This window comes from Mesoplodon densirostris, chromosome 8 (genome assembly GCF_025265405.1).
Source record: "Mesoplodon densirostris isolate mMesDen1 chromosome 8, mMesDen1 primary haplotype, whole genome shotgun sequence".
NCBI lineage: Eukaryota > Metazoa > Chordata > Mammalia > Artiodactyla > Ziphiidae > Mesoplodon > Mesoplodon densirostris.
Genome location: NC_082668.1, coordinates 29,388,709 through 29,407,787, shown reverse-complemented (window position 1 = coordinate 29,407,787; position 19,079 = coordinate 29,388,709). Strand labels below are relative to the sequence as shown.

The 19,079-nt window shown below is 39.5% G+C and overlaps 1 protein-coding gene across 2 annotated transcripts in view; it reads left to right on the top strand.

The window, feature by feature from the left end:
• CCNYL1 (cyclin Y like 1) overlaps positions 1–19,079 on the top strand; it is a 35,125-nt gene that overhangs the window by 11,059 nt on the left and 4,987 nt on the right. The window contains exons 3-8 of one of the 2 annotated variants that reach the window (XM_060107333.1): positions 1,051–1,085; positions 6,495–6,595; positions 10,435–10,470; positions 12,658–12,709; positions 13,679–13,798; positions 18,031–18,197. In XM_060107333.1, coding sequence (XP_059963316.1) covers positions 1,051–1,085; positions 6,495–6,595; positions 10,435–10,470; positions 12,658–12,709; positions 13,679–13,798; positions 18,031–18,197 — 511 coding nt within the window. The remainder of the gene's footprint in view (positions 1–1,050; positions 1,086–6,494; positions 6,596–10,434; positions 10,471–12,657; positions 12,710–13,678; positions 13,799–18,030; positions 18,198–19,079) is intronic. The other variant, XM_060107334.1, reaches the window with a different exon arrangement.

Sequence of the window (19,079 nt, the reverse complement as noted above, 5' to 3'; positions counted from 1 at the left end):
TGTTTTGTTTTTTGTTTTTTTCCATTAGATCACTGGTTTTTATAAAAGGATATAACTCAGGAACAGCCAGATGGAAGAGATGCATAGGGCCAGGCATGGGGACAGGGCACAGAGCTTTGATGCCCTCTGCAAGGGTACTACATGTTCACCAACCTGGAAGCTCCCTGGGTTTCTAACTTGCATTTTTCTAGTGTGTGTACTTGAGCCACTCATTTCTGGTTAGGATTGCTCTATTTCTCAGTTTCTTCCGGAGCCATGAGCTGCTCACATGTAGAGGGGCTCTGGAGACAGTAAAAGAAAAGGTGTCCCATGCCTGCCTCTCTTCAGCCTTAAGGAATCCGTGCCTGTGATGCCCATCTGGAGTTAAAGGAGGCAACGTGAGCAAGAGTGTGGCCTAAGACCCTCTTCAAGCTTTTATACTTCCGGCCTTTGTTGGAGCAAAACAGTTTCGTGTGCTGTAGATATGTTGATTTAGGTCAGCACACTCATTTTAAAATTTACATTTAACATAGGTTACTTTCCAGTTGTGTATTTTTTCAGTAAGGTATTTGAGTAGGTTACCATAAAGTGGTTCAGGATGCTTCCAGAGATACTGGTGCGTTTAGAGATGAGTGCCTGGCCAGAAACTGGTTCTTAGAGTTGTCATCTGTAGATTGTGGTAATTAAAGTAAGCTGTGTGTAAATGAAGAATTAGAAGATACTACTAACTAGTAGTTCAGCTATGCAGCAGGTAACTTTTTTTATTAGCTAAGTTTCTCACCTGGCCTAATTTGCTTTGTCCTTTTCTTTTGTAAATGGGAAGTCCTTCATTTGTACCTAATACAGAATATCTATTAGGTCAAAAAAGTAAAACTAAGTTTTTAGATTTTATTTATAGGACTCATCTTGCTGGGTGATTTAAATTATATATTTTGTTGGAAATTATTTAAAAAAATAGAATGGAATTTTATCTCATTGTGTTATTGGTAATGCATCAAATAATTAGCGACTACTTTTATTTTTCTATGGCATTTGTATCAGAATTCATCAGTTAATTTTTTTTATTCTTAGTGCGAGAAAAGAGGAAGAGCAACCATTTAAACCATGTAAGTAAACAGTTGAAAAGTTAAGAAATTAATAGTTTGAATTAAAAATATGTCTGCCATGATTCCTAAAAAATATGATGGATCCAATACTGTAGAATCTTTTTGTAGATTTTCTAAATCTCTATTTTCCTAATTATCAAATGTATTCAGGAAAGTCTTTGACTTAGTAGTGCCCATTTTTTAAGGGTTCTGACATTTAAGTTAAATTTCAATAATATGGTTGTAGTATAAAGGTCTCCTTAAATTCTTTTGCCTTATTTTTCTGATCTTATTTTTTAACCAAAGTAATAAAAGTATAATAGGTAAGTTAATTTTTAGCACTGTCCATTGACTTCTTGTCATAGCAGGTGAAAGCTTAGCTTCTTCACTCCACCATGACGTTATCTCCCCCCCCGTTCCCTCAACATGTATCAGTTTTTATTAAATCAGAATCAATGTTTACATTACTACGACTCTGCAAATTTGTGTGTGCATTGCTGAGCCATATAGTTCTCTGACTGTGCCTCCTCCTTGTACACCCTTCATTCTTTTTCTTAAATATTAATGAAATTGGAGCACTTCTACACTTCTCTAGGATAATCCAATCCCCCTTTTCCTAGCCAGCGTGATCTCACACAGCCAGATGCAGTAAGTAGCTCCCTGCCCGGTCTCCCTGCTTTCACATTCTTCATTTTTTCTGTGGAATTAATTTCCTGACTATAGTCGCTTGTCTGTTTTCTAACAGCTATTTTTTTCCCCAAATGTTTTAACATTTGTCACATGCCTATCAAAAATATTTTCCGTCTACTAAGCCACATCTGTTCCATTTTTTTCTTGGAGACACTTTTCCCCAATCTTTTGTCTTCCTACTGCCATATAGACTAGTGTTCCCCTAGGCCTGCTCTGTGCCTCTTTTCCTGGGATATCTGTGTGAAGTCGTCTGGGATCTCACAGAACTCTGCTCTCTTGTGTTGGAGCCCCTATGTCCTAGATTCTGTTTCCCTCTTGTTATACTTCCTTGTTTTACTGGAGCACATTTTCCTGGGAAAAGGGTACATGGGCAGAAAGTTTATAGAGATCTAGCCTCTCTGAAACTCCTTCTGTTTGATAAAGTATAGAATTCTAGGTTGAAACTAATTTCTGCAGTTCTACAGACATTTCCCTCTCATCTTCTCATTTACAGTGTTGCTCTTAAACCTGTTGACATTGTATGATATGTTGTACATTACCGATTTTAGTCATTTTCCCCCATCCCTTCCTTCTCTGGAGCCTTATAGTACCTTCTCTCTGCCTGGGATTTTGAAATTTCATAATTTGGTTTGGTATAGACCTTTTTTGTGTGTTTCTTTGATATTCTGTTTTTTTCTTCCAGGTTCCTATTATTCAGATGTTGGAAGTCTTAGACTTACCAGATCGTTAACTTTTTTCCCCTCCTGCTTTGCATTTTCTTTTTGTCCTGCTTCCTGGAGATTTCCTTGACTATGCTCTAATCCTTCTATTGAATATATTGTTTTGTCTACCTTATTTTCAATTTATAGAGTTCTGTTATATCCTGTCATTCTTTTTTACACTGATGCAATTTCAAGTTTTCATTTGCTCCTGAGTTTTATCACTCCCATCAATTCCTTCTTCCTGTTGTATTTTTTTTTTAAGCATCCTTATATTTTATTTTATTTATTTTTTGGCTGCATTGGGTCTTGGTTTCTGCGTGCAGGCTTTCTCTAGTTGCGGTGAGCTAGAGCTACTCTTTGTTGCCGTGCGTGGGCTTCTCATTGTGGTGGCTTCTCTTGTTGTGGAGCACAGGCTCTAGGGCTTCAGTAGCTGTGGCTCATGGGCTCTAGAGCGCAGGCTCAGTAGTTGTGGCGCACGGGCTTAGTTGCTCTGTGGTATGTGGGATCTTCCTGGGCCAGGGCTTGAACCCATGTCCCCTGCATTGGCAGGCGGATTCTTAACCACTGCGCCACCAGGGAAGTCCCATTCCTTCTTCCTGTTTTGATCTCTTACTTGTTGGGGGCTTCCCTCAAACGTGTGATGGTCCCTGGCTGGCTGTTAAGATCTAATTGGAAGCATCACTTGGACAACTCGTTAACTGATGGGCCTCACTACAAGGATTTGGGGACCACGCCTCTGGACTCTGAGCCTGCCTTGGGTTCTGTAAGACAAACTGGTTTTCTTGTTCCTGTCTTAGTCACTCTCTGTAGGTACCAAGGTTGTGCTCCCTCTGTTCTACCATGTCAGTTAGCACTCCTTTATCTAGTCTTTTCACCTTTCAAACATTAAAAATCATCTGCTGTTTATCCTGTCTTATGTATAGCCTTTTTAAAAAATGCCTTTAATTCTAATGAGATGATATCTCTGAAAGAAGGGGGAGAGGAAATAGATTTGTGGTCAAACTTAGATTTATTCTTTGAATATAGGTTCTAAGTTCGAAGTTTTAATTCAATATAATTAACGGTATTAATTCAGACAATATTTTTGATTATACCTATAATTAGAATATTATACTTTTCTACTAAGGCCTTGAGTATGAATTCTATTCAAACCACTCACCCTACCACATTGTCCATTAATGTGCAACATAGATGGAGTATTACAAATTTTTCAGTTAAAGTCATTGATTCTTAATAAACATATCCAAAACTTGTGAAGAGGGGGAGGAAAAAAGTGAACGTCAGCTTTATTCTTTTAATGGGTTAAAATCCGAGGCAGTAGGCACAATGGGAAGAGTCACTGGGTGCGGGCAGGATTTCAACAGGTACTTGACCTTTAATGATAAGTTTTGGGGGTTGTTACTGACTAGCCTCCTAGGTATGATTATCTTCTAGTCTTCACCATTAAACCTGAAGTCTACCAAGCAACCTTTCCCCTTGTAAAGATTGTAAAAGTCCATCTATTCGGTCCTTAATGCTGAATGAAGATAAATACTCTTCTTCAGTGACCAATTGAAGTAATACCTATGAACATTAAACTGTCAGTAGTGTTTTTTGCTACTTGATTTTTTTTTGTATTTGCATTTTATACCCTTATCTGTGTCAGTATAGTTTATTGAGGTTGTGAGCCAGCAATGGTAAGGCTTTAATCATAAAGGACAGTTATCTTAAATTTTCAAGCAAGATGAGAGGAAAGTAATCTGCTGGCAGCTAATATATCTAGGCTTGGCTCAGAGGCTTCAATTCTGCCATCCTTTAGTGACTACTAGATGCTGGAAAGCTTGAATAGTTTCAGGAGTAGGCCTGTGGAAGTGTTTCTTTTGTAAGATCGAGCCAGTAGTTGCTGATACATTAAATGAGCCCCTATAGGACTATAGACCACATCTAATTAAAATTTTTAAATGTTTTAGCACTAATATTCCCAAAGACAAATCAATATACATTCATAATAGAAAAAAAAATTTTAATAGAGGAAAACAGGAAAAATAGCACCCAGAGCTCTACCAACTAGTCTGTATTTTGGTACTTTCCTTACTATTTTTATTCCCCTCATATATATATAGATTTTTGGTCAGAATTGACTTTTATTACGTGTAGTGTGTGTCATATTATACCCTAATAGTAGTGACCTTAAAAGATAACCTGCTTCATTTAGAATCAAAGTATTTGAATGAGTGAATTTTCATTTTCCATGCTGTATCTGTTTTTTGAGATTCTAAAATTACACATTAACCAAATAGCTTAAGGGCCATATCAGAGTTTTAGTTTAAAACATTTCTAGCTTGAAGGAGAAATTAGTCTTCCAAATAGTGATACTTTTCAAATATGTCACATCTAGAACTTTTTATTAATAAGGAATAAGTGGCTTTGCATAAAGCATCTGAAACAAGCAAAATGGTGTTTTATACACCATTTGGATATTTCTGATGATTGGATACTGGCAATTTTTATTTAAATGCTCTGTATTTTAAAAAGCATCAACTAGATTTTCTCCCTGCCTCACCTTTAATGTATTTGTGGAGGACACCGATGGGAGAGTGTGACAGCATGGTGAAAACTATTTTATATTAGTAGGAGGAAGGAAGGCTCATCTGAATTAGTAAACAAACAAAAACTAAAAACAAAACCCAGCTTTAAAATTGTTTGTATTCTGTGGTATTAAAGAATGCTACTGTTCCTTCCAGTTGCTTTCAGTGATTGGGATTTGGTTATTGGCCTTACTTTAAGGAAGAGAATTGTCCTAACATAGCTTAGGCCATTTTAGTATTTGACTATTGCCGTGTTCATGGGCTCTTCACAAATAAATGGATACTTCTAAAGTGTTTTAAAGATAGTTCATTCTCTAGAAGGTCTCAAGAATTTCTTTGTCACCTACCCAATACCACTGCAGATAAATTCTCACCAATTTGTATTTTTAGTAAGATTTACCTTCCAGTTGTAACTGATCTTAAATAATTTCTCAAACACTTGTTGAATCCTAATTTGTCCCAGATTCTATGCTCAGTAGCTGGAGGTAGGAGAAGAATCTTCCTAACCTGGAGAAGCTTGTTTACTTAAGAGGGTGGTACTATGCAGGCAGCTGAGACCATGGAACAGTTAGTTGGTAAATTAGATGTGTGAGTGTGCAGACAGTGAGAAGTTTTGTGGTGTGCCTGCTGGCAAAGGGATCCTAGAGGAAGATGGGGTCAAGCTTGCTGGGACAGGAGGAAGAAAAAGGCATTGCAGGCAGAGAGCAGCATGGGTGAGGCAGGAGTGTCAAATAACACGTAGAACAGAATTAGTACAGTTTTGAAATGAATGGAGAGTATTCTCTGAGGTTCTCACTTGAGTAATGTAATGGCAGTCTTACTTAAACATGAAGTGAGAAGTTAAATTCTCCGAGTTGTTTTACCCGTTTTTTTGGATGCGAGGGAATCTTTAAGCAGTACCTTTTTGTCCTCCAGATAAGGAAACTGAGGCCCAGAGAAACTAATGGCCCCCGGCTTTTTAGTGATAGAGCAGCCCTGGCATGCCCAGCCTCTGATTCGAAAACGTTTGTTTCGTCACACTGTCTCCTGAACTAATACATTCATTACTGGTGTTCATTTACTGCAGTGAAATGCTCCTACGTCGGTATTATATAAAGCATTATGTTTTATTGTAGTAAATGAATAGAAATAGGAAATCTCAGCTGCATTTCATTGCTTAAGGAAAAAACCCTGAAATCTTATTCTGAACTTTTTACATTATTATAAAGGTAATTTATAATAGGTGCTTGCCAGGTTTGATTATAGGTACTATATCAAGGCAGCATTTTATAACCCATTTCTCAAAGCTCATCTGTGGAAGTCAGAGTATAGAGGCTTCCCATAGAGCTGCACATGATATCACACTCAGACAGTTCATGGAGGGTAAGAAAAATCTTAATGCTTTATCGTTTGACATTTTAACCAAGGAAAAGAACACACTTTTATAGGTTTAACTTACTGTGACATTTTCTTCTATTTCCCTTCCCCTTCAGGTATCTCCAGGGCAGCTTACTAAAAAGTATAGCTCATGCTCAACAATATTTCTAGATGACAGCACAGTCAGCCAGCCTAATCTTAGAACCACAATAAAATGGTGAGTACAACTAGGTTGCCAAGGGCTGAGTGACAGACCCCCTTATCGCTAAAAGCATCCTAGCCATACATAATTTCATTCATTTGAATTGTCCTTTTCAGTGATCAGGTTAAAAAACTGGTGTCAACTATATATTGATTTCAAGGACCTAAATATGAATTTTCAGTTTCCATTTTAATCTTGAGTGCATGATAGAAGGGAAAGCCAGTTAGCAAATAAGAAATCCCAGAAAAAGTATAAATCTTTCTTTGACGCATTTCTGTTGTTAAGACATTGTTGACCATAATGAGAAAGAGAGGTACTTTTTATTGGCTATTTCTAGAAAAAATTATTTCTTTATGAGCTGTAGTCCTAAAACAATGTATACTACTTTGGAAGCTACTCTTAGAAGAAGGAACAGATTGTCCCCTACTGGCACCAAAGTGAACCTGCATTTAAATTTAATTGGATTTTGTCAGATTTATCCCACTGTGCATTTTTTTTCCTGCACTATTTCTGTATGAAATTTTACTTCTCTTTCCTGTCCCCCAAAGAGGGGGAAAATATATCAAACCAGTCTTCAGAAATACACACTCAAGCTTAATATCTTTGTAGATGAAATTTGTTCAACTGAGGTTTTAACTTAATAGATAGATTTAATTTTTGTTTATATATATAAATATATCTCCAACACACAACTGTATCAATCACAGCAGAGAACAATAAAAGAGATGAGGTTTCGGAAACATGGCTGTGGTCAGGCTTATACTTAAGAAGACACGAACAGTGTCATGATGACGAAAACTATTCCTTAATTTCTGGGAGCACCTCATAGTCCACAATTGGAGACGCACTTTCAAAACACCCTAATGGGGCTTCCCTGGTGGCGCAGTGGTTGAGAGTCTGCCAGCTGATGCAGGGGACACGGGTTCGTGCCCCGGTCCGGGAAGATCCCACATGCTGAGGAGCAACATGAGCCACATGTTGCAGCAGGCCCGTGAGCCACAACTACTGAGCCTGCGTGTCTGGAGCCCGTGCTCCGCAACAAGAGGGGCCGCAATAGTGACAGGCCCACGCACCGCGATGAAGAGTGGCCCCCACCTCCCACAACTAGAGAAAGCCCTCGCACAGAAATGAAGACCCAACACAGCCAAAATAAATTAATTAATTAATAAAAACACCCTAATGATGAACCTTTCAAGTTTATTTAAGAGAAAAAAACCAAACGGGATGCAGAGCTTCTTGCCTCCTCCCTCGCGGTTGTCCACGAAACATTAACATTTCCTTAGGATATGAATGTTGATTTTCCAGAACACAGTTTGGGAAATGCTATTTGAAAATATTAATATCCTTATCCTTAATTTTATTTTTCGTCTTAAGTTTATAAGCTAATTATATTTTTAATTGGTTTTTAATGTGCCAGCTTTTTTTTTAGCTATTTAAATTATCAGTAACTTCTACTTTAATTAAAGACAGCAAGTTCACAGTCATAATAATGTAACTTTCCTCTCTTGCTTACAATAATAGTTGTAGTCAAATCATGTTTCAGCAAAAACTGAGCCCCAGCTCTCTCTAAAGTCCTGAGTTTGGGCACTTATCACATAATCACTGAATGTTTTTATTCAGCCAAGACACTGAATCTGTGGGTACAAAAACCACTCTACTTTGGCTAGAGTCACAGCTTCTTTTGAATTCAAAAGAGTCTGATGTCCAGTATATAATTCAAAAGTACTTTGAAGATTAACCTTGCTCAGGGACTTCCCTGGTGGTGTAGTGGCTAAGAATCCACCTGCCAACACAGGGTACACAGGTTCGAGCCCTGGTCTGGGAAGATCCCACATGCTGCAGGGCAATTAAACCCGTGCGCCACAACTACTGAGCCTTGCCGTAGAGCCCGCGAGCCACAACTACTGAAGCCCATGTGCCTAGAGCCCCTGCTCCGCAACGAGAAGCCACCACAATGAGAAGCCCACTCAGCGCAATGAAGAGCAGCCCCCGCTCGCGGCAACTAGAGAAAGCCTGCACGCAGCAACAAAGACCCCACGCGGCCAAAAATAAATAAAGTTAAATAAAGTTAAAAAAAAAAAAAAGATTAACCTTGCTCAGACAAGTAGGTTTCATCCTTTTTTTTTCCAACCTAGTCTAATTTTTGGAAGTACAGTAAATTTTAATTTGCTCTCATTAAGTTTTAAAAATGATCATTCATCACATTCATTATTGGTGAAATAAAGGTTTACTGAGAAAATTAATAGGGCCAGTTGGCTTTTAGGAATGATTTTGAAAATGTTTATCATGGGGTTAGTTTTCAGTGGGGTAGTTGTTCTCAGTGGGGTAGGTGAGCCTTATTAGAATCACTTAAGCAACTTTTCAAGATATATGTTTCTGGATGCACAAAGTCCACCCGCCTGCCCCCGCCTCCAAGACACAGTGTCTGCCTGTCTGTCTGTCTGTCTCTCTCTCTCTCACCCACGCACATACACCTTTTGACAGGATGGGGAATGATGTGAAGCATGGTTTTATGGACAGAAGCATCCCGAGTGATTCTCTGATCTTAACCCTAACTCATTCATTGCTAAACTTTGCTGCACACTGCAGTCATCTGGGGATCTTTAAAAACAATCCTGATGCCCAAGTCATACCCAGTGCCGGTTAAATCAGAACATCTTGAAGCAGAAGCCAGGCAGTTTTTAAAGCTTCTCAGATGATCCCAGTGTGCAGCTGAGCTTGGGAGCCACTATTTGGTTAGAGGGCAGGAGAAAGAGAACTGCTTCTGATAATTGGTGGGACCTTGGGTAAGTCAGTTTTAAGCCTTGGTTCCCTTATCTGTAAAATGGGTTGTTTAATTAAATGTCATCTACGGTTCAGTGGTCCTTTCCATCATAAAACTTCTAATTCTGTGATTTTAAAGTCAATTTGAAGATGAAACTTTGAAGCACTATAGAAGTATCCATCTTTGATGCTAACAGTGTTACAGGCCTTTACACAAGTGCTAAGATTCTATAGACCTATTATAAAATTCAGATTTGCCTTCCCTCAATTATTTTGAGTTTCATTTTAGACACTGAGAACAAAGGGGAGCATATAACTTAACCAGAGAACCCCTTTGTTGCCTAATATACAACATCTGTGAATAACTTAGGAATATAGTAACTTAAAAAAGAGTACCTAAGGACTTGTATCTATCTGTTCATTAATACTTTATTTAAAATAATTTGGAAATACCTGTCATTAATAGTATACTGTGTAGTATTATGCTGTATTATTAGCACTGCTTATTTCAGGATAACTAGACCTATCATCAGTTTTGTGGCTATAAAATTTTGCTATTAAATTTTCTAATAATTATGTAAAAGTGATTTTAAGTCATTTTGGTATAGAGCACTTTTATTATTTACTTTTAGGGAAATAATGGAAAACGGATGGGTAGGTGGATAGCAAACTAATTCAACTGAAATGCAGGGGCTAACAGACCACACACACACATACACACACACACATACAAACTACTATATGGCTTAAATTTAAGCATGTGTCTAGATAGATATAACTTGTACAGGACAGAAGGTTTTGTGAGTAGAAGGACAAATGACAGGGGAAATATGTAATAATTTATATATTATAATAACCAAAACATGCCTTCTAACAGCATATCTAGCATTTTGGGTCTCCTAATTTTGCTAAAAGCCGAAGAACCTAAAACAAGGGGGAAAGCACCCAAGTGGTACTGTTCTGAATTAGAGGATTTCAGGGCCACTGGGCCTCTGGAAGGTCTTCCCTCCTTGCTAACCCGTTTTTAAAAATGTCTTCAGGCCTGATATGATAAAAATCAGTTATTACAATGTATTTTTTTCCCTCCACAGTGTGACCTTAGCAATATATTACCACATAAAGAACAGGTGAGCTCTTTTAAAACCTATCTTGTTATTCCAGCTAATTAATTTACTAGGTATCAAGTTTAGTGTTAGGTAATAACTATAGACGTTACTGGCATAAGCTTTTATTATTAGAGTGCTTTTATTACAATATTGAAGTGAATCATTTATTTTTATCTTAGGACTCTTAATTCTTAAGTTACTGAGCATCCCAAAGAGTATTTGTTTATATGGGTTATATTGATAATTTACTGTATTAGAAATTGAAATTGAGAATTAAAAAAATTAAATCCATTGTATGTTAAAACAGGGTTTTCCTTAGCACTATGGAAATTTTGAGCTAGATAATGCTTTGTTGTGGGGTGTTGTCCTGTGTGTTATAGGATATATAGCAGCACCCTTGGCCTCTACTCACTAGATACCCATAGCACCTTCTTCCCTCCACATTACGACAACCAAAATTGTCTCCAGCCATGGCCAGAAGTCCCCTGGGGGATGAAATCACCCGATTGGGAACCCCAGTGTTTAACATAAGTCATTTTTTTTTAATGAAAAATAACTATTTTCCACAACAAAAAATGTTGAGAGGAAAGTATCTCCTTAATAGAAGACAGCTGATTCTCATATCTTTCTGTCTTCAGTCATTTGTTTTGAAGAAACAATATGAAGATCCAGCCACGTGCAGATATATAGTTGGAAAAAGGTGTATTTTTAAAGCCTTCAGATAATTTGGTATATTCTTTGATACTGTACCAAAAGTCTGCATGTGCTACTTTCTTAAATTAGTTAAAATGGAATTCTAAATCATATCAATGAACTTGTAGTAAATACTGTGTTAAATTAATACCCATTGATCTGTCATGCATACTGAGTAGATCTTTCTACCTGTACGTGACTTTATAATATTATACATTGGTCATTTGGAAAGTATTGGTTCACATTTCTTTAGACAGTGTCAAAAACTCACTTTTGTTAGTATCACCACCAATCTTACCAGAAAAATCTTTTAAGTATTGAGAAGTTGTCAAGTTCACAATAGAAGGTACAAGTTTTCCAAAAATCCTGATATTTTTAGCTTGATGACTTGAATTTTATCATTGGCCACAAATAACTTTAGAGTTATTTTCCTTGAAGTGACAGGCTCACTTTGTTCATTCTTGAAAGAATGACTGTCAGTTGTACATTCAAATAACGATGGTGTTCGATGAAAAAAGTGTTTCAAATAAAGATGTTCTGTGAAAAAAATGACTTACCACTAAGTCACAAGTGCTTTTCCTTAACACAGCCATATTTCAGTGTGTAAAAGTGCTCAACGCATGCTTTCCACTTATTCAGAATATTAAAAAGAAGGACCAAGGTTTAAGAACACTATTAATTTTTACTCTTTTATCAAGGATATTCTTAAAGCAGAGTTTTAACTGCAAGTGGCAGTGAATAATTGAATGACTTCTAGTTCAGTTTGGTACCACTGCCTTGATTCATGCTCAGAAACCAGCAGTTTTACCCACTTTTGCTTTTATACATCCATAGCAAATGTCACACAATGTCAAAGGCAGGTAGTGTCTTAGTATTCTTATAAAAGCAGTTTTGACCTCTTGGGCCTCCTGAAGAGGGGATAGGGGAGAATCCCAGAGGCCTGCAGACCACATTTAGAGAACCGCTGTTTAAATGAGCACAATGTATTAGTGTGGTGAAAGTTTAAATAAAAAGCCTGGTTTCTTTTAAAATAAAAAGACAATTACATTTTTAACTCAAACTATTTAAAAGAGACAGGAAGAAATACACAATAAGAATATAAAGGACTAAAGAGAAAAAAACGGGAAAAAAACATGACTCTCATACTTACATTCACTGAAGTTAGAAGAATTTATTGCCCACCACCACTGCTTTATAAAATGTTCTTGCATATTCCAATGTGAGGTTAGAGGAGTGAAAATATATTGGCTTACTAGCATTGCCTGTTAGGGAGGGTCAGTGCTTATAAAGGCAACTCTGGCTGGTTGTTGTAGAAAAGATTTCACAGAGCTTGATGTGCTGAGTAAAATAGGTCAGGAAACCTTTCTAAGGGTGGAATCCAGGAGAAGAATTTATAAAACTGTTTGCTTTGTTGAAGGTTAAGCTTCCTCTACCCCTCTCTCTACTCCTAGCAGATATTTTACTAAGATAGTAACTCCTGAATTAACTTTTTAAATGCACATTCTTATTTTATAGAGATGCAGATAGATCCTTGGATATTTTTGATGAGAGGTCACATCCACTCACAGTAAGTGTCAGTTTTATTGAAGTTGTGTCTTTCTCTTATACAGTTGTGTTTATTTCATGCTGATTTGCTTTGAAATTAATTACTAGAAGAAAATTACTTCCTCCAGTTCGAAGTCAAATTCATCATCCTTTAAGTCTTCTTCCCCACGCCATGTTGTGTCTAGTCATTTTACCGAAGGTATGTTGTATAAGGGGTTGATGGATAAGAACCGAGTTGCACTTTGTATGAATAGTGAGCAGGTAAGTAAACATACCCAAGTAACAGAAAATATCTTTTTAAAGGATGATTTTCCATAGCATCAAACAATATAAATATTTTTTTTAAACCTAATATGATAAGACCTCTAAGAAGAAAATTAGAAAACTGTTTAAATTTTAAACCAATTAAAATGACAAAGTTTTAAACTTCACTTCTTCGGGTGCTCTGTAGCCACATGTGGCTGGTGACTGCTGTATAGGACAGCACATTCTTAGAGCCTTATGGTTACAGGACACTGGAAATGTGTTTTCAAAGTTAATTACAGAAAAGTATGACATATGGTGATCAGCAAGACTTTTGAGCCTAAAAATATTGGGTTGGCCCAAAAGTTTGCTTGGTTAGTGAATATATTGTTCATTAAAATTCTTGGTGAAAATGAAAGCTGTGTCTTTTATTTTTACTTAAAACCAATTGAACTTTTTGGCCAACCCAATAGTTTACATTTGGTTAGAATTCTGTGGGGAGGAAGGTGGAAATACATAAATTTTCTGAGGTTGTGCCTGTATCTTTCTTTAATGAATGGTGGTGAGTATTGGATCTCTGTGGTATTTTAGGATCCCATTGTTTATATTTAAAAGACTACAAGACATGTCACCCAATCAAAATTCTTTTAAGGGGCACGTGGGCCCAAGTGTGAAGACTGCTATCTTAAGGGTACTTTTAAGTATTTTTCTTCAATGGATACTTATATTGCATTTTTTCTCCTTTCAGCGAGAAAAGTTTCCAGAGGAATACTTTAAGCATGATCCTGAACACAAATTCATTTACAAATTTGTTCGTACACTTTTTAGTGCCGCACAACTAACTGCTGAATGTGCAATAGTAACTTTGGTAAGATATTTTTTCTTTCATAAAGCGCCTGTAGAAATTTCTGTCTTGTACACATGGTGTGGTCCTGTTTTTCCCAAATGAAAGTAGGTTCCTGAAATGATCATTAGAACTTTATTAAGAGAAACCTATCAAAAGAAAGTAAAGTATACACATTTGAGCTTTAATAATCATTATGATTTAAAATGTTGCCATTGCTTTTCTTATCACAAAACAATTGCTATTAAAGGCAGCAGGAGAGATTTCTGGTTTCTCCTTCCACACCTCAGGACACACATGCACGCGCAGTGCACACACACACACACACACAGACGACGCATGCTGTGGTGGTAGGGTGGGGTGATAACTGAACTATCTGGTCCACAGGCAGAAACAGGTTCCGTGTAGTTTGAAGCTGAGTCCCAGACTGTACTGCCTAGGTAGTTCTGATGTGTGTCCTGATTGAGAACTACTGCCCTCAGTTCTCTGTTCCTTGGATAATGGTGTTAACCATCCCTAATGTCCTCTTTTTGCCTGCATGTGAAGTTGCCCAGGATTAGGGTGCCAGTAGTACTTCAAAAGGCTTTACTCTAGTTAGCTTGCTAAGCTACAGCTGTGTAAGGACCTTTTTGTCATCCATTCTGAATTCCTATGGTAAGCTTTTATCATTTGAATAATAAATCATATTCAAGTGAGAGGTAGTTGGGATTGTTTTACTCCTCCCTGTAGCAAACCTGTAGGGGGAAAGTCAGCTGCATGGTCTGCAGGGAAGGAATACTTAGGCCACTCACTGCCTGCTCCTATCAAGGCAGAAGTTAGGAGAGGAGGCTTGTCCTTTTGAAAAGAGACCCCTCAGTGGGTACTGGATCAGACACAGGCCTTTTCTTGGAGCTACAGGCCACTTGGAGTGCTTAGCACATGCTTGAGAGAGGCAGGAATTGTGCTTGCATATGGAGAGCTAGGAAATGCAGGAAGGAGAGCATTTGGGTTGGAAGAGGGGCATTTCTTTGTAGCTAAGCTTGATGTACCTGCTTGACAGCAGAATGGCAGTGTCTAGTAATCATTTGAATATATGGGATTGGAGCATGAATCTGAGCTAGAGGGAGGGAATTAAGTGTAGCTGTTCAAATGCAGAGAAAGTATGTAAAATAAAAAGTGGGTGGGCTTCCCTGCTGGCGCAGTGGTTGAGAGTCCGCCTGCCAATGCAGGGGACGCGGGTTCGTGCCCCGGTCCAGGAAGATCCCACATGCCGCGGAGCGGCTGGGCGCGTGAGCCATGGCCGCTGAGCCTGCGCGTCCGAAGCCTGTGCTCCACAACGGGAGAGGCCACAACAGTGAGAGGCCCGCGTACCGCAAAAAAAAAAAAAAAAAAAAAAAAAAGTGGGTAGAAGATAGATCTGTAGGGACTATCAGCACTTAAGGGACAAATCCCCAGAGGAGTGGCTACAGTGGTAGGAAACCCAGCAGAAAATCATAAGAGACACCAGGAGAGGTTCAAGAAGGAGAATGTGGTCCAAACGCTAAATGCTACCAAGAAGTTGCTCATGTCATAAATACCCACCGAATACCTACTCTGTGTCACTTTTCTACATGTAGGGGGTGGAGGAGAGAATAGGTTGGATAAATAAAGTTCTTGCCTTTATGGAGCAAGTGTGGAAGACATAATTTTTTTTTAATTGGAGTACAATTGATTTACAGTGTTGTGTTAGTTTCAGGTGTATAGCAAACTATAATTTTTTTTAATGAGTATTTTTTATTTTTATTTTATTTGTTTGTTTTTTGCGGTACGTGGGCCTCTCACCGTTGTGGCCTCTCCTGCTGCGGAGCACAGGCTCCGGACGCGCAGGCTCAGCAGCCATGGCTCACGGGCTCAGCCACTCCGCGGCATGTGGGATCCTCCCAGACCGGGGCACAAACCCGCGTCCCCTGCATCGGCAGGCGGACTCTCAACCACTGCGCCACCAGGGAAGCCCCAATGAGTATTTTTTAAAAGATGACTATTTCAAGTAGTGGTAAAAACCATGAAGAGAAAGCAAGGTAAAGGGATAAAGCGATTAGAGGGGCTTCCTAGAAAGATCAGGAAGAGCCTCTCTGAAGACGTGATGTTTGAACCCAGCACCTGGCTGAACTGAGGAAGATCAGGAACGCTGGCATTACGGGCAGAGGGGACGAGGGGACGAGGTCAAGGCTCTGAGACAGGAACATGCTGTGTGTTCAAGGAAAAGCAAGGTAGCCACTGTGATCAGAGTGGGGAGTGAGGGAAAGAACATAGGTGATGAGGTCACAGAAGGACAATGCCGTACCTCACAGGGCCTCGTAACTTGCAGGCCACGGGAAGAAGGTATTTGTTTGATGGGAAACCTCTGGCAGATCTGGAGCAGCCGCATCAAGTACTCTTAATTTAAGAGGCTCTCCTGGCTGCTTTGGGGAGAACAGACTGTACTCTGTTGGGAGGCAGAGTGGAGGCAGAGAAGTTAGGCAGTGGCAGCGATACAAGTCAGAAGTGACAGAAAAGCGGTCAGGGTACCAGTGAAGGTAGAGATAACAAGAAGTTCTAACAGATGGGAGCAGGATAACTCAAGTGCAGGCTTTTGGTCCCAGCGACTGGGCGTGTGGCAGTGCTCTTTCAGTATGAGGGAAGGCCTGGGAGGTGGAGCTCTGGGATGAAGAGCTCTGGGTTGTTTGTGTGAAGGCACCGGCGACCATGGCAAGAGTAGCCCCTGTAGAGTGGTAGCGGCAGGAGGCTGACCGAAGTGGGTTAAGGAGAGGACGGGAGATGAGGACGCCGCCTGGGGGCAGTGGGGGACAGGCTGGGGACGTGTAAGCATTCACACTGGAGGAAGCCTCTGACAGAGAGGGAGAAGTTGTTCAAAAAGAGACTAACTGTGTGAACAGTGTTCTGCAGAAGTGAGATGGGATCAGCTTCGTTCATAGAAGCGTTAGCTTCAGTGAAAAGAAAGAGATCTCGCTTCCTCCGAGACAGGAGGGCAAGTGGGATAAATGAATATCGGCACGTGTACCAAGTTTGCCAGTATAAAGGTGAGAGGAAGTTGAGAGATTGCCAGTGTTATTTCAGCACCTCTGATTAGTCCCATAAAGTAGAGAGTTGAACCTTGTGGGGAGAGGCGTTCTTAGGGTACTAGAGAGTGCTGAGTTCTCTGGGGAATGGGAGCAGAATTTCACTAAGAACATATAATCTCAATACCCATGTTTGAAAACAGTAGAGTTTGGAGGGCATTGGCGAATCTGAGCTGTCGATCTGATAACCCTTCAGAGAGTAAACATACTCTTTAAAACTGGACATTTTGCTTTTTGTCAAATGGCATATATACTCTTCTGCAGAGGTAACAACAAATCACAGCTTACCTCTATAATCTTTACTCAGCTGTTAACTCCATCCAGTTCTTTGTAGGATAGACATTTGATACATGTAAAAGAAACCATGAAATCATCTCACAAACGGGCAGGTTTAGAGGAGCCCCAGGGCTACAGACACAGGCATCTCTTCCCACCTTAAAACCAGAAGAATGACTAAGCTGCAGATTATGTAAGACAGAAATGAATAATGAAATGATAATGGAGATGTGAAAAATAGGGGATATGAAAAGGACTACCCTTTGTATGCATGTGTGTTCCTTAAAAAGGCACTAAAATATGGGAATACTTGACAGTTGTAAAGCCCCTTTGTACTGCCTGTCCTGCTGTGCCGCACAGCAGCCACTGGGAGGCTCTCTTGACCACCAGTTTTTATCTTCAAGTTCATGCCACAAAAGGATTGGTTACTCCGAAGAGAAGATAAAGATGTGCTCAGTCTTACCAGAATTTTACACACTCAAGCATTATGTAAAATCGCCATGCAACCACCACCAGTCTGGTAGGTACATTGCACGTGGTAGGCACTCAAGCATTTACTGAACAGTTGAAATCGACACTGGGCTGTATGTGCTGCCCTTTACAAGTGGGTAGGTGGTAATACAGTGCGTGTCTTTAGAATGCCCTTTGCTGAGATGTCCTTTCATTCCTGTGACCAAAATTGGGTTGGAAATTCACACGGGCAGCGTAGAAATACCAGACTAACAGAAATATCTGACTTACAACTGTGACCTGGCCTCTGGCCTTGGCTTGGCTGAGCAAAGTCTTTGTAGAACCTAGGAATAAAAGGCATGTCAAAAAGAGTTGAAATCTGTCATTCCTAACAGTTCTTATCACAGCGCTTAAACTGAACTAAAATCAAAGATCAGTACTCTACTTTTGCAGGTGTACTTAGAAAGGCTTTTAACTTACGCTGAGATCGACATTTGCCCCACTAACTGGAAAAGAATTGTTTTGGGAGCCATTCTTCTTGCCTCCAAGGTTTGGGACGATCAGGCTGTATGGAATGTGGACTACTGCCAGATCCTCAAGGACATCACAGTTGAGGACATGTGAGTTTGTAAGGTTATGGTGAACTTTCTAACCGTTTTCCAATACCTCATTTGCTCCCATAAAGTTTACATTTTAAGAAATGTTACATTGTGCAGAGAGCTGAAATAGACCTAAAATTACAGACTTCTTTCTATCTAGCTGTAGTATAACAATTTGTATTTCCCCTCATTAATTGGTAGGTCTTGATGTGTTATTGTTGTAATATTCTGCTTGATAAATTGAAATTATTTTTCTGGTGGTTTTTGCCAAACATTTTACAAGCTCACTACCAGAACAACATGGTACAGTAAGTAACTTCACAGCTTTCTTAAAGCTGTCTACCAGGTCCGGTCCATTTTTAAGGGGCACATGCCTGGTCTTTGAAGCAAGTGGCCACTGTTAAGGTCTTAGGGCCTCTAGACTACTGACAGGTTATAATTTCAACCTGAGTCACACATTGTGTATTTGCTTTTGCTGGTCTTTTTCTCCTTTTTATCTGAGGTTCTGTTGTTACAGAAACTATGATGTACAGGTAGCCACACGTGAAGGTTTTCAGATCCCTGTGTTCCTCTCTCCTCCCCTAAAGTCTGCTGAGTTAGGAAACGCCTGCCTCTCAGGTAGTCCGGGAAGCATCACTGGGGCCTCACCCAGGGCACTCAGCAAACACAGCAGCACTTTGTGGGGCCTTGAGTTAACTAGGCAGGTTCTCCTCACAGATGGCACGCTCACATTGGCATGAAACACCAGGCTTCCAATCTGGCTCTGGTGAAGGGCCCCAAGGGTGGGAAGCAGGATGAGCCAGAGAGGTAATTCCAGCAGACTCTCGAAGTGCCCGCTTGACAGTGAAAATGTCTTTGTGGGTGGCATTCAGTAAAATGTGAAAGGACACCTCTTGATTATAT